Source organism: Taeniopygia guttata, chromosome 9 (genome assembly GCF_048771995.1).
Source record: "Taeniopygia guttata chromosome 9, bTaeGut7.mat, whole genome shotgun sequence".
Classification (NCBI taxonomy): domain Eukaryota; kingdom Metazoa; phylum Chordata; class Aves; order Passeriformes; family Estrildidae; genus Taeniopygia; species Taeniopygia guttata.
This window is the reverse complement of record NC_133034.1, coordinates 7,067,972-7,083,238: the sequence shown is the minus strand read 5'-3', so window position 1 is coordinate 7,083,238 and position 15,267 is coordinate 7,067,972. Positions and strand designations below refer to the sequence as shown.

The 15,267-nt window shown below is 46.0% G+C and overlaps 1 protein-coding gene across 7 annotated transcripts in view; it reads left to right on the top strand.

Annotated features, from left to right (window-relative positions):
• Positions 1–15,267, top strand: part of NGEF (neuronal guanine nucleotide exchange factor) — a 37,093-nt gene that overhangs the window by 18,923 nt on the left and 2,903 nt on the right. For all 7 annotated transcript variants that reach the window (XM_072933396.1, XM_012575529.5, XM_030280731.4 and 4 more), the window contains 9 exons: positions 3,777–3,937; positions 4,059–4,211; positions 6,140–6,269; positions 7,005–7,079; positions 8,999–9,088; positions 10,557–10,720; positions 11,685–11,840; positions 14,336–14,415; positions 14,859–14,963. In XM_072933396.1, the coding sequence (XP_072789497.1) occupies positions 3,777–3,937; positions 4,059–4,211; positions 6,140–6,269; positions 7,005–7,079; positions 8,999–9,088; positions 10,557–10,720; positions 11,685–11,840; positions 14,336–14,415; positions 14,859–14,963 (1,114 nt within the window). The remainder of the gene's footprint in view (positions 1–3,776; positions 3,938–4,058; positions 4,212–6,139; positions 6,270–7,004; positions 7,080–8,998; positions 9,089–10,556; positions 10,721–11,684; positions 11,841–14,335; positions 14,416–14,858; positions 14,964–15,267) is intronic.

Here is a 15,267-nt window from a genome sequence, read left to right as displayed (position 1 = left end):
CACTGAAAGGAGTAGGTGGGGGTAGCTGTCACAAGTGATGACAACATCAATTGTACCACAATTTACAACTGGTTGCTGTTTTGGGTTTCATGGGGAGTGTGAGTGTTCTTTGTCACTGCATAGCACTGCATTCACAGCCAGCAGTGGAGAGGGCAAACCCTGTTCAGTGTGCTGTTTGCATTGTGGTATGAGGAGTGGGCTTGGCAAGGCTCAATCCCACAAGTCCAAGTGTACTCTTGCAGCAGAATTGCTTCTGATGAGATGGTGAGATGAATGTGGCAGTATATCTGCTTAGCCCTGGCTCACAGGATTGTACCCAAAGTGCTGAAGAACATCTTGGAGTGTAAGCAGACCCTCCTAAGTTCACTTAGACTTCCAAAATCCACACTGATGAATACCTTGTGCACACAGTGCCAGTCCTGGCTAGGGCTGTAACTTGACTATCACACTGGAAAGGTTCATCTTGTGCACCCCGAGGGCTGTGTTATTCACACCCTTAGTGGAGCAGACTGGTGTTTATATTATATACAGTAGTTTGGGCTAGCAAGCACAGGCTGTTAGTGTATCAGGTTAAGGGCTAAAGGTGGATTAAGTGATCTGTTGTTTTTCCATGTTCTTCTTCTGCACTGGTTATTTGGATTTGTTCTGTTTACCTGGCAAAACACGGTACTTCCAAGTGCCAGCATTACAAACACAATCTGGCATCTGAAAAAATTACAAGCTTTTCTTTTTATTTTTGCTTCAAAATGAAGAATTTTTATGGAGAAATATTTTGCTTAAAAGTGTGCATTATAGATTTCAAAACTTGTAATTTCTGTTAAGTTACATTTTTTACGTGTATGTATTTTTGGGAAAAAAATCTCGGTGCTGCTAAACCCCAATATTAGGTGTGCTCAAGTTTCTTCTTTCTGTTAAAATAAGCAGAGAAATAAAGCAGTTGTAGAATGGGACAGTGCTGTCATAAAGAAGTGCTGTGCCTTCTCCACTGTTAGTTTATCAGAACTGAAATTTTCTTCCTGCTTGTCCTGGGATTAGCACAGTAAGATATTGTAAAATTGCTCAAAGCCAGAAAGCTGTGAAATTGGCTGAAGTTTGAACAGATAGAGTGGAGAATTTGCTTTGTGAGGAGAATCAAGGTCAGAAAACAAGGAGAGCTAAAGAAGTCACTGAAGCTATTGAAGAGATGATGTTGAATTCAGCCTTGCTCTAAGCAAGCACTACTTGCTCCTGCAGTTCTGGAACTCTGTTCATGTTGGATGTGAACTGTGAGAGTGAGCTGTACGTGAGGGTTTAATTTAGTGGATGTAAACTACTCATCATCATAAAGGAGAATTGGAGAAGTTTTCCTGAAGTACAGGACAGCAGAAATTCTGGAGTAAATATCTTAAGGACAAAACTGTATTTTCTGACCCATTTTGTCTTCAATGCTGTAGTAAACACAGGGGCTAGAAAAGCTTGCATGTCTTCAGCCAGGAAAGGTGGAGCAAGATTATTATTTTGATCATAGGGAGAAATACTGGTACGCAAGTGGAAAGAAAGTTGAACAACTCCTTTGTAGCTGAGGAAGGGAGCACCACCATAGCTGTGACAGAGCAGGGCTTAAACAGTCAGAGAAGTTGGTTATTTGAAATTATCTTCAAAGTGGAAGAGACTAGAACAGGAAGAGAAATCTGGTGTTCATTAGTGGCAATGGTGGAAAATTACTGAGCAACTTATTAATGCAAGAATAAAAAAAAAGGTTTTCAAGCATCAAAACAAGAAACTTGACTGGAAGAGGAGTGGATGCTTGAAAAGAGTCATGGAAAGTGATTTTTTTTTTTTTTATTGTTCCCATTGGAACAAACATGACAGATATTTTCACTATAGATTTCAGTATTTGTTTAGTATAGTCTGCATTCTGGACCTGCCCTTGCAGGTCTGGCATCCTACACTATAGCAAACAGCAAACACAAATTCTACAGTCAGACTTAGCAGAAAAAAAATCCTGACTTGGAGTCTCTGGAAAGCTGCAGTGCAAAATGATTGGAGGTCAATCTTCAGGATACCTGGAAGGGACAAGCTATCCTAATACACCCTGTATATCTTTGCCTATTTCCACCTCTGTCATTTATCAAATAAAAAGGTACAGGTAAAGTTGTAAACGTTACATTTAGGACTGAGCCAGTCATGCAGAAAGAAAGAGGTTCTCTCACAGGTTCATCCAGTGCCTGGGTAAAGCTGCTGGGAGAAGCTGAGCTGATACTTCTCCACTCTTCTCATTAGGAATCTGGCCTTGAAAAAAAAAAATCCAGCATCCTCTTATTTCTTAAACACTGTCTGTTCCATGGTCACTGACTAAGTTCATCTGTATAAACACTCTTTGCTCTGTCTTCCATCTGGGGGCTGTGCAGGCACAACCTCCTCCTCCAAGTGCAGGGAACCACTTCTTAGACTTAAGCGCTCACTGGGAACATTTCCTAGGCTGCCAACCCTGTGAAGAGCTGAAATGTCACTTCAATTGCTATTTTAGCAGCTCTGGATTGAGTAACAGTCCCTTCTTGCTGAACCCATTCACCCAGATCTTGGACTGCAGCACAGTGTCAGGGACACAACCCAGGTCTCTACCTTGAGTTCTTATGTGATGCACAGTGATATTTCCAGGAGAAGGCCAAAAACTGATCAGTGGAAAATTCCAAATCAATTCTTCAAAGAAAAAAAACAGACAACAACCAAACCACAAGACAGACCCCCAGCTAATTTAGAGTATATTTCTTTATGTACACATCACAAAAACCACTGCATGTACCCGTGTCTCTGTATGACCTCCTCAGCTTTAGCTGGGCCCCAGCAGCCGCTGAGAACCAGCAGAGGTCAGGGACTGATGCCCTCAGTGCCTGACCCACTCCCTCCTCAGCAGGGTGCAACAGAGGAGCTGTGGGAACAAGGAGAGCATTGAACAGCTTTAGATTCAAGGGAGCAAAACTTCCACTGAACAACCAACTACCTCTCTTAGTAATGGCAGCATGGGCCATGGGCCCCAGGCCAAGGAACCCAAGGTACCCCTTCATCAAGAGATGCCTGAAGGAGCTAACAACTTTTCATTGTGTTGAACCTCTTGTGAGAATCTTCAGTTAATCTTACTTCAACTAATGGATTCAGTAGTTGTGTAAATAAACACCTTTTGTATCTACCTCTGAACAAGACACCATATACTCATCCAGAGAGTAAGTGATCTCTGAGTGGTAATAGTGGAATGTCTCTGCAGCACTTGCAGTAGGTAGACTTTATATCTACATCTCATTAAACTAATTTTTGTCTCTTAATGAAACCAACAATTTGCCTTTCCACTTCCACAGACCGCATCCTTGGCCTGAGGAAACCAGGCTTTGCTCCAGGGTTTTCTCTTCTAACAGGATAAGCAAAGGCTGAAATTTGGAGATTATTTATGATTTCTGGTAGTACTTAGGGACTACTGTATCTTGTCCTGTTCTGTTGTGAATGGGGGCAGAAAAGCCTATGTCCAGGGCTGACCAGGGAGGCTTACTTGGACAGTAACAGCTGTATTTCCTCTAGGTCAGGGCTGATGGCTGTGAGAGGAAGACTCCCCCGATTAACTCACTGTCTCCTGTAACACGTGGCAAATGCATTGAGGGCTTACCTCTCCCTGCAGCCTGGGCCTGCAGGGTGGGTGCAAGGTCCATTGCTGTACAGCACAGATGTTCTCATTAATGCCCAGTGTGCCTCTGTGTAGAAGTAGAAGGTACTTGCTGACTTCTTTCTTTGGGATTTTCCCCCAGGCCATGTTTGAGCTGGTTACTTCCGAAGCATCATATTACAAGAGTCTGAATCTGCTGGTATCTCACTTCATGGAGAATGAACGTCTGAAAAAGATCTTACACCAGTCTGAGGCACACATCCTCTTCTCCAACGTGCTGGATGTCATGGCTGTCAGTGAGCGGTAAGTTGGTTGCTGAATGGCACTGAAAGTAGCAGTAGAGGGATGGAGGAGCTGACTTCTCCTGGGAATTGCCTGGGACAGATAGGTCACAATTAATATGGGTGCTGACTTTCTCATTTAGCTTCCTGTTGGACCTTGAGCAGCGAGTGGAAGAGAACATTGTGATCTCGGACGTGTGTGATATTGTCTACCAGCACACAGTTAACCACTTCTCTGTGTACATCACCTACGTCTCCAACCAGACCTACCAGGAGAGAGCCTACAAGCAGCTTCTGTGAGTCTAGCACTTACTGCTGAACTATTTTGCAAAATTGTACAGGCCACAGATTTAGCTGTAATTTTTGGTATTTATGAGAAAGGGTTAGATAGCACAGAAATGGGGTTTCCCACTTTATGATTTCTCACTGGATCCGTAAAAAGAAAACACAATTAAGGGCTTTATAGTAAGGATTGGTTGATGCAGGTAACATGGCAAGTAAATTCAAAGCCAGCCTTTCTCAATTGCAGGAAATATTTATGGTGCATGCAGGGCCATGTACATGCTTGTATAATGCATGCATTTTTAACCTGCAAGTAGAGGCAAGAGATGGAAGGCCAAGAATATAATACAGATCTCTGATGAGAAGAACAGTCACTGCTTTTCCCAGCCTCCTCAGCAAGGCATTTGACTTCTCCCGATTTCATAACTATTCTTTTTCAGAACAACAGGATTTTCTTAAAAGGAGAAAAAAAATTTAAAAAGCTATTTTCTTCACATTCTACTGTTATACACACAGATCTAGGCCTGAGGATATAATCCAACATTTTTGTAGTATTTTTCAAGTGTAGCAAGTCGTTTTGTCCACTAGGAATTTGCTGATACAAGCTCAAAACAACAAGTGCCCTACAAGTTTGTCTTTGAGAGGAGGAGAATCAATTTTTCTCTACTTACAATGTCCTGGATTCTTTCAGGACAGCCCATTGCACATGCTGCAGTGTATTTTCTCCTATAGCATCAGCTGGTTCAGGCAAGTGTAAAAATGTTTAGTCCTTTAATTTCTCTGCTCTCTAACTTTTGAGGAAAAAAAAAAATTAAGGGGTCTTTATTGAGCTTGGCCTGCTGTTCTCTCCAAAAAGAGGGTACCACAGGGTTTCCTTCAGTCAGAGGTGAGCAATACAGCTGCAGAAAGAATTTGCCTACAACCATTATCTAAACACTTAGAAGCAAAGCAGCAACAGGCTGGGTTACTTAAGCTTGAAAAGGACCTGTCAGTTCAGAGGGCAGCATTTTTGTCTGCAGGAATACATAAAGCAAGTTGAAAAGAACTGACTCCCTTCCCCAGGCTCCCAGCTAGCACAGGAATTTTGCAACACTTGGCTGAACTCAAAACCTGAGGTGTGTCACAGTTTCCCCCATTTGACTGTTCCTCAGACACATGCAGTTCCATTCTGCTGTGAGTCACACTGTCACACACATACCTGCTGCAGCAAGGAGGAATACTGCCAATGGCTTCTTTCAAATGTTGTAAGGAACACATAGTACAGACAAGTTTTGTACAGTTAGCAACCTCTCTGCATCCATGCTGTTTTCACAACTAGCACAAGTGTTGCATAGGTTCGCCCAGTCTGTGGCTGTCAGGAAGCTTTGTCTGCCTGTGGCAGCCAGGACTGCTCTGCTCTGCACAGCTGTGTCTGTGGCCCAGCTGTGCCCTCATCTGCAAACATCATCAGGGAAGGCCCAGGCATGGCCTTCTCAGGTCAGATAATGATTTCTATCCTCTAGCTAAGCAGCAAGGAATATTTAAGCTTCTGATACTGTGTCTTGTTCTTATGACTGTGTGAATTTCACCTTTTCACAAAGTTCCAACTGTGTAAAAATATATAATTATGCCTCTGACTCATTTACTTGGACACACACCCCATTCACATACACCTACTCACACAGTGTATACTGCTGAGCTAGATATGAACACATGTGAGCACCGCTGTGGCTTGTACATTAGAAGTCTATTTTTTCCCTCCCCCAACACTATAAATAGTTTTAGATTTAAACTAAAATACACCCAGAGGTATTCAGTCCCCTCCTTCCCACTTCTCTCCTATTGGGAGGGATCAGGCAGATGCTGTCTCTGGGGCCAAGCTGCTTTTGGGTCACCAGCCATATACCACAGTCCCAGGCAGGGTAGCACTCAAAGTTCTCAGCTTCTCTGTCTCTCCTCTCAGCCAGGACAAACCAGCCTTTCGGGAAGTGATCTCACAGCTGGAGCTGGATCCAAAGTGCAAAGGCCTGTCTTTTTCTTCCTTCCTGATTCTGCCATTTCAAAGGATCACTCGACTCAAGCTGCTGGTGCAGGTAGAGTTTTACTCTTCTCTCTATCACAAAGCACTTCTGGATTACTCCTGGAATTTTCCTTTACAGCAGCTGTGAATTGGGCTTAGATACAGCCACAATCTACTCTAGAACTGGATGATGCCTTTCCAAGAGTCAGACATTCACCACAACAATGGAAAAAGGATTTCAATCACTCAGAGTCCATCCCCAAATTAGTATTGAATTCTCCAGATAGCTTTTACTGAGTGAAAGAGTTGAGGAGGAGCTTTGTTGAGCTGCCAGAGGGGGTAGCAACAGTCCATTAATCCAGCTGGCTGACAGGATGGTGACACTCACATGCAGAGCAGCTGGATGGCATGGGGATGCTACACCATGATGGCTTGGACCAGTCAGCCAGTGCTTTGCCACCTTATCTAAACACTGCTGGAGAACATGCTTCTAGGGATGAGGAAACAGGTCAGTCCCAAATGGTCTTATCCCACTGGAATTACCAATAACACTGTCTGTTAGTGCCAGCTCTAGGTATTTATTAATTTATTTTTATAAAATAAGAATCTACCTGTTATATTTCTCCTAGATGTAAGGTCAGATGGGAAGAGGTTTTTAATGAGAAAGAGGAACTCAGAGGTGAAAGTCACTGTACTGTGTCACCTTTGCTGTAATTAGGCTGATGGCCAGAAGTAATTTGTAGGCTAGCAAAGACCTTTCTATTCTCACATTGGGATCAGCATTAACAGAGCCTTTTCTCCCCTGCAGAATATTTTGAAGAAAGTAGAAGAGAAATCTGACAGGGAATCCACTGCCCTGGATGCACATAAAGAACTGGAAACAGTAAGTTTGAATAAGTAAATGGAAGCCCATTAATATTAAACCACCATGCTCATTTCACACACACACATCCCCCTGAAAAAATCACCTGCAGACTACATTTTATCCGAGGGTGGTTTCTTTGAATTCTATCACTGTGTTTCAAGAGGTTTTTTTTTTCCTAAAGTCTGAAAGATGGACTAGTCTACTTGCATTTAGATGTCAGTGATAGCGAATCCTTTGCTAACAATAGTTGTTTCCTGCCATAGGAAAGGGCTGAGAATGGTTTCCTTTAGAGTCTCCAAGATCACAAAGTGGTTTTTGCAGACACCTGAAGGTGATGGACCTGACTGAGAGGTGTGATTAGGTGCAGACTACAACTGTGTCAGGTTCCTCTGACACAGCACACTTTTTCCTCTGACCTAGAATAACAGCTTCCTAATGAAGTACACAAGCCAGCTTTTAGCCCTCTTCCCTGAAGCTGGTAGGTAGGTGTGGTGTTCAGTTATGCTAGTTACTGATGTGTACAAAACCCCAGGAAGGCAGTGGGATGTTTCCCATCTGGGCTGTTCCTGATATGGTTTGACAGGATAATGCCGTATCTGAATGGTCATAGCTGTCAGCTGCATGGGCTGGGACAATGTTTCAACACTTCTCCATTGGAAGCTTGGTACATCTCCTAACTCTAACAGTTCAACACAAGTATTTGAAGTTGAAAATTGTGCTAGAACATCAGCCTAAGGATGGGCCTGCAGTCTCTGACTGAAACACTAGAACTGAACAGGCTCTTGGATTTGCCCTGAACCAGTCTAGGAAGTGTATGCATGGAGATCACTAGGGATAAAGACAGGGACTTTATCAATGAAGGATGTTCTGCATTGAGTTAGTATTTGCAGAATCCCTCTTGACACATCTGGTAGCCAATTATTTTTCCATTGGTCAGTAGCCTGAAGAAAGCTGTTCCTGTAGCATGCATATGACTACAGCTGCTGATGGAAAAATGCTGGGTTTGTATTCAGTTATCAGTGACTCACATGATCAGTTTACTAATTATTTTGCACAGTTAAACACTTACCTGTAAGTGTTTAAGCTGAGATACCTAATATCCAGCTAGTACAGACATCACAACAGAGACCATCTGATGCTTATTTTTTCTGTAAGTTTATTTTCTCTCTTTCTATTTCAGGGGCAAGACATGATCACAGTTTCAGTTACTGATATTCTGGTAGATTTTGAGTAGTAGAAACAGAGCACAAAGTGGAGCTTGTTCTCCAATGTAATTTTTCTACCTAGCCAGTTCTCAAGAGAGTTCCTACTTATGAAACAGGCAGTGGCATCTAGGTTAAGGTCCTGTAATAGCGTAGTGCTTGCACGTTGGTTGTGGTTTTTCAGTTAAAAGTTTGTACTCAGAATACAGATGTGCTCTGTATGATGAACGTCTCTTTCCCTAGGACATTTCATAGCCTGGCATGTAGTGCTGCTTGGCAGAACTACAGCATCTGCATTTTTGAAAAAAATGTTTGGCTTCATTCTCCCCTTGAAGATGATACCTCATTTCAAGTGTTGGGAACAGGGAAAATGAGATACATGATGTGTCAGGTTCTAGAAAACAAGCTGTTCATTTTGCTGTGCAACCAGAAGCACTGTTTTATACTGTCTGGTTCAGTAACTGAATGTAGCCACCTAATATGTCCTCTGGCAGTCAGCTTCCACCTCTAACACCTTCTGTGTGTTTGGGAACTTTTTGGTTGTTCAGGTTTTAGGGGCTTTTTTCCCTTTCTCTTCTTCATGCACCCACAATGCTGATAAAAGAATTTGGCTTTGTCAATTCCTTTTACAGCAGGGCACTGTTACCTTATTGTGGTCAGGCCTTTTCATGCTATCCATCATCACTTACCTGCTTAAGGCCAGCAGAGACAAACCTTTGTGCTCTCTTTTCCCAGGTGGTGAAAGCATGTAATGAAGGTGTTCGGAAGATGAGCCGAACAGAGCAGATGATCAGCATCCAGAAGAAACTAGAATTCAAGATAAAGGTATAAGCACAGGCTGGATAGTTTTGGTTCACTGTCTGCACTTTGCAGACAGCCTCCAAAGGGGCTGCTGCAGGCACAGCACTTCCGTGTGTGCCCAGTGCATACCTGCTGCAGAGACTGGGTCAGCACCAAGGCCAGTGTGGTGTGCATGTACACAGGTGGGACATGTTGGCATCACCTCTCCTGTGCACTGTGCTGCTGTTCCAGCACTCAGGTCTGGCTCTTCCCTCTTACCTCTCTTCGAAACACAGGTCAGCTTTCAGCTGTTATTTTACATACAAAATATATTAAAGGTAGATGAAAGCTACAAAGCAAAACACTTTAAAACTGAAAAATACCCAAAGACTGTCCCATTTTAATTCTTTCCTGTACTTATGCATTGTGTACAGTCTCTAAATACCTGCTGCTGACCTGTTTCAGCTCCACTGAGGGAATTACTACATCAATATTTAGGGGTGTCTGATCAGATCTCAGTTGATATATACCATGAAATTCCAGTGCTGAGAATAAAGTTGTCACTTTTCTTGAATGCTATAGAGTTGCTTCTCAGGTCTGCCTGCTTCACAAACTGTAAGGATCCTATTTAGCTTCCAGGCAATCTTTTTATGTATGTGAACAACCAAAACAAAAAAAAATATTTTTATAGTGCACTTTACCACTGTGTCAGGGCTAGACCACAGTCCACTAGTAGATTAGGGAAGCTAAACAGCTGCCTCCACCTCTTATAAAGCTGAGGCCATAATAATAAGCAGGAGCTGGTTCATCTCTGGAGCAGTTCTGCCTTGGGAACTGGCATAGGTAAGGGTCTTCTGGGGAGAAGAGTGCAAGGAGTTGAAAAGAAAGATTGTGCCACCATGCACTGTGAGTGAAGGTAGAAAGAGTGACAGTTATACAGGTATTTTTCAATATTTCAGTCATTTGGAAGTGTAGTATTCTTCTAGTACAAGATGTGCTTTGTTCTGGGCTTCTTGATTTTAGCACAATATGTGTTGAAACTCCAGCAGAAATGCTGTGGTAGGTGCATGGACACTATCTCCTCCTGACTGGGACAGACCCAACCAGAGGAAACCTGTTTAACCTTGGTTTTTTTGTAGCCAAAAGGCCAAATCCATGGTTTTAAAAGTCAGTCTTACTGTTTAGGAAAGTTCAGCCCAGGTGACAGGATCTCTCAGAGGGAGACCAGGGCATGGGCTGTTGTTTCACTCCAGCACTTGGCACTCTAGCATTGCCATCCTTAAATATCTGTCCATCCTCAGGCTCCTGCTGTACCCCTATTAAACTTCTGTCACGCTGTGCTGGGCTGTGCGGATGGCAGAGCACAATGTCCTCTCCTTGCAGCTCTGCTCCAGCCTCTGCAGTGCAAGTTGTGGTTCCCTTTGCATCTCTTGGTACTTTCAGCATCAGAACCACTTGAATCCATGGGGTTTTGCTGCTCTCCTAAACATTGCCATCTTTTCCTCCCTTCTAGTCTGTACCCATCATCTCTCACTCCCGCTGGCTGCTGAAGCAGGGGGAACTGCAGCAAATGAATGGTCCAAAGACATCACGAACACTTCGCACCAAGAAACTCTTCAGAGAAATCTATCTGTTCCTTTTCAACGATCTGCTGGTGATTTGCCGGCAAATTCCAGGGTGAGTGCAAAATTCAGGTAGTACACAGGATACTTCATTAGTTCTGTTGCCTCAGGTTTATTCAACCTGTGATGCTGTGACCCCCATCCTGTCCCTCAGGCACAGGCACATCCCTTGGCCTTCCCCTAGTCATTTTACCTTTGAGCACAGCTGTCTCCATGGCCAACAGGAGTTAAACAGATCCCAGGGTAGATCTGCCAGCAGAGTGACTATGCATCCAGCAGTTTCTGCAGGGTGGCAGTGAGTTACACTGGCTGGTGAGCTGACCCTGGAGACCTGTCTTCCTGTCAGGAAGTGATTTTTGACTCATCATTTCCTGCAGAACAGCTCAGATTTAGTAATTTAAAACTCTAAGAAAGCAGACTAGAAAGTTAGAGTAGCTGAGAGGGGTATAAATTTCGGCCCAAGGCCAGTGGTTATATTTGACATGGTGTAACCTGCCTGAGAAGAAGGAGGATGTTGTCGTGGGTTTTGTGCAAGCAGACACAGCAGCAGAGAATAGCATGCTCTTTGTGGCATGAATTAGACCCACTGGTAGGGAGCATCTTGCCCATCCACTGTTCCTAATTAACTTGTTGCCACAGTGTCTGTACACTGGGAAATGTTTTGCTTCTGTGGCAACTTGTATCCAGAAAACACAGAGGCACTTCATAAATAGGAATGAATCAAGCCTCACAATCCCCTTTGAGGGGCAGCCATCTGTATTTTGGACGTGAGGAGCTCAGACAGGACAAGCAACTCGTTTCAGGCCATGAGGGATGCCCAGGGCAGAGCATGGAGAGGGTTCCTTGCTTTGCAGTGGGTTTTCATAGCCACACGCTCATCCCATCCCACAGCAGGACATCTTTTTTCTTCCTTTCATGCAGCAGCGCCTGGTCTGTGTGCTCAGTATAGTTCTGGGTAGCTAAAGTCAAAGTCTCCTCCAATAACCACAGTTTTTCCTAATCTCTCTAAACTCTCCCAGGGACAAGTACCAAGTGTTTGACTCTGCTCCCCGAGGGCTTCTTCGGGTAGAGGAGTTAGAAGATCAGGGGCAGAGTTTGGCCAATGTCTTCATCTTGAGACTGCTAGAGAATGCAGATGACCGGGAGGCCAGCTACATGCTGAAGGCATCGTCCCAGTGAGTACCAGTCACCCCACTTGTCACTCTCAGCAGTGCTCTCTCCCTGCATCCTGCCTTCATGAGGACCAGCTGTCCAGGCTTTCCAGGGGTGGCCTGTGAGAGATCCCACTGCTGCAGCTGAGCTGGCCCTACCAACCTCTCTGCCCAGCATAACTCCCCTGAGGCTACTGAAAGCCCTGAGGCTACTGGTCACCTAGGCAGGTTTCTCTCCTGTGCAATGTATTTGAGGCCTCTGGGGTAGTGGACAGGCAGACAGTCGCTGTTCTGGGACAGAGAGGTCAGAAATCAGCCCAGGCACCAGGCCCCAGCTGATTTACAGACTGCAGCATATTCAGAACATAAAACCAAGCAGGATATCCACTCACACACTCCAGTGGCTCCACTGACTCACAAGAATCATGGCCATGCCTGATGAGCCCTGTGGAGAAAAGTGTCTCCTGCTTGTGGATGAAGGTGGGAGAAATGGCAACTTCCTTTGTGTCTCCACAGTCAGTGCCAATCTTGTGCAGCACTTCTGCAGCTCAGGGCCTCCTTGTCTCCCTGGATACAGATTTTCTGGCTCACTGATTTTTCACTTCAGGCTCCAACAAGCTCAGGCTGGGCAAATGATTCAGCAGCTGACCCAATGGTTTTGGAGCACAGGGCATGGCTTTCTCACTGACCCATGCATTACCAGGCCCACGTTTTCTAGCCACCAGCTAAACAGCTCCTAGAGACAATGCACATCCCCAGGCTGATGTTGTCTGCTGTCAGCAGGCTGGTGTTCTTCATCCATATTCCTAAATGAAAACCAGCCCTGGGGTTGCACCCTGACACCCTCCCCCCCCCTACCCCAACACCATCACAGCATCAGCATCAGGATGACAAGCCCCCAGTACAGTGAGCAGCTGCACCTTCTCCCCAGACATATGGCTGCAGCTCTGCTGCACTGAAAATAGAGATGTCAGTCACACTATGCAGGGCAAGTGCACGTGTGACGTCTGTGAGGCTTGGCTGTGCAGCAAGCGATAAACCAGGTCAGGATTTGCTCAGCTCAGGGGAGGCAGTCGCAGCTCTGTGCTCTGCATCCTGTCCCATCTTCTAGGTGGCCACAGCAGGTATGTGATCCAGAACGTGGCTTGCCAACAGGTCTTGAGCACTGAAATGTGACATATCAACTGATGAAGGCTGCTGTTTCAGAGATGCAGGAATGATGGAGGTAGTACCGGGCACAGACTGAAAAACTAAACAGTTAGAAGAGATAAGTGGGAGCCAAACAGAGACTTCTGCATCTCTTCTATAGCTCTTGGCAGCTCTTGCATCAGGCAACAATGCTGCTCAGTGGCAGCTTGCAGCTCATGCCCTGGGTGGGCTCTGCCAGGAGCTGACACTTTATTTGCACACAACTGGTTGCAGTGATAGAACTGCAGTGTGGATGGGCTCCCTGCAGGCTGTGAGGAGCTGGGCACTGTGGGTGGATCCATGGAGCCCCGTAAAGATCTGTGTGCAGGGCCAGCACGCAGAGAGGGCCACAGAGGGCATGACTCTGTGTTTGACCTCTATATGTTATAGCTCTTCTGTGCTCAAGGCCCTCATCCCACACATCTTCATGTGATGTGACCTGCAGGTGTTTCCACTGGTCCTTGTCATTGTTCTTCATACCTGAAGTATAAAGTATTCCCAACCCTACAGATCAACCTGCCAGCACTTGTCCTTTACATACCCCTTTTAGGCCCCTCTCCTCCCTGAAGACACTCCCATGGCTTTTCATGTGTGTCAAGCTCAGGCTTTAAAACCACCTGAGAAGGTAGAAAACTGTCTCTCTGGCAGATGGAAGCACAGTTGGTCCTCCAGGCAGGAGCTGGAGCCCTGTGAAGGTGAACTGCCCCATTTCCTCATGGGGCTGGGGGAAGCATGAGGGGAGCCAAACCTGGGACTTCTCCAGCATTTGTGAGATCTTCACCCTCCCAACTGCAGGTCCAGGTTTTGCAGCGTGCTGTTCACATGGGTCTTGTTGCCAAGCAAGTGGTACCCTTGGTGTGCTGCAGTGCTCTTCTGCAAGGGAATTAATCAGCTCTGCCCTTTAAATGTTCCTATACAGCAGTTGCAGGAATAAATGGTTCCTGTAACTGCTTATCTCCCAGAAAAACTGCTCCTGTTGACCATCCCAGCCAGGAGCTGCCTTTGCTTGCTACTTCTCAGAGAATACCAGGCCCCCCACCTTGCTGCTGGCTCTTGACAACAATGCTAGCAGAGGGACCCTCCCCAGAGAGGAACCGTGCTGCCTGTGGGGGACAGCCAGGGCTGTGCAGCAGGGCCCAGAGCACCATGTCACATCCCAACCAGGGTGTGCAACAGTGGGGCTCAGCATCACCACTGCACCCAGGACCCCGGAGGGGCAGGCAGGAAAAGGCTGGGAGGAGGAACATGAAGTCCAGAACTGGCTGGGCAGAAGAACTAGGGCCCCTACAACTCTTGCATGTTCACAGCTTTGGTTTGTCTCCTCTATCCAGGAGTGAAATGAAGCGCTGGATGATTTCACTAGCCCCAAACCGAAGAACCAAATTTGTTTCATTTACATCCAGACTTGTTGGTAAGAGACACAGCATGGGAGCCCTTCGCCCCTACCCCAGGGCACCTTATTCTGCCTGATCTCAGGGCAGCCACATAACTGGGACCTATGCCAAAGCTGAACCCTCTCCTTGGGCTCCCCTCATTTTCCACCATCAATACCTGCATGTCTCTGGGCCTGGGCCTGACCTCACCCCCTCCAGCCTGGGCTGGGCTGCACCAGCACTCTCCCTCCCATCCGGGCTGCTCATGGCTAGCACTGTGGTGGTGACATGAACCCAGCTCCCTTCCCAAGAGTTGCTTCCCCAGTACCTGTGGCTGGGGCACTCCCTGGCTTCCTCAGAGACCCTTAGCAGATCAGAGGGACCATGGCAGAGATCATGGGGCTACAGCCACCCAAGCTGTGCTGTTCTTCAAGGGGCTCCATCCCAGTCTATCTCTCATTCTTGCCCTGTTCCTTGGCAGACTGCCCACAGATCCAGTGTGTCCACCCATACGTGGCCCAGCAACCTGATGAGCTCTCCTTAGAACTGGCTGATGTCCTCAACATCCTGGACAAAACAGATGATGGTATGGAGATGGGCTGGGAGTCCCTGGGGAAGGATGGGTTTGCTGTAGGCAGGCAGCTGCAAGTCTCTCCCTGCAGCCAGGGAGAGGCTCTGGCATCAGCATCACAGCCAGAGAAGAAAGTTATTACCTTCTCCTAATAGCCAATCCAGGTTGCCAAAGTTGTGGCAACACTGGCACAGCCTCCCAGCACCAGCTGTGGGCCATGGTAGAGCCACTCCAAATATAACCCAGTGCTATTCTGACCTTCATGATGCTTCACAGCCACGTGGTCCTGCTCTCTGGGGTACTTTTGTAGCTGGTGGTC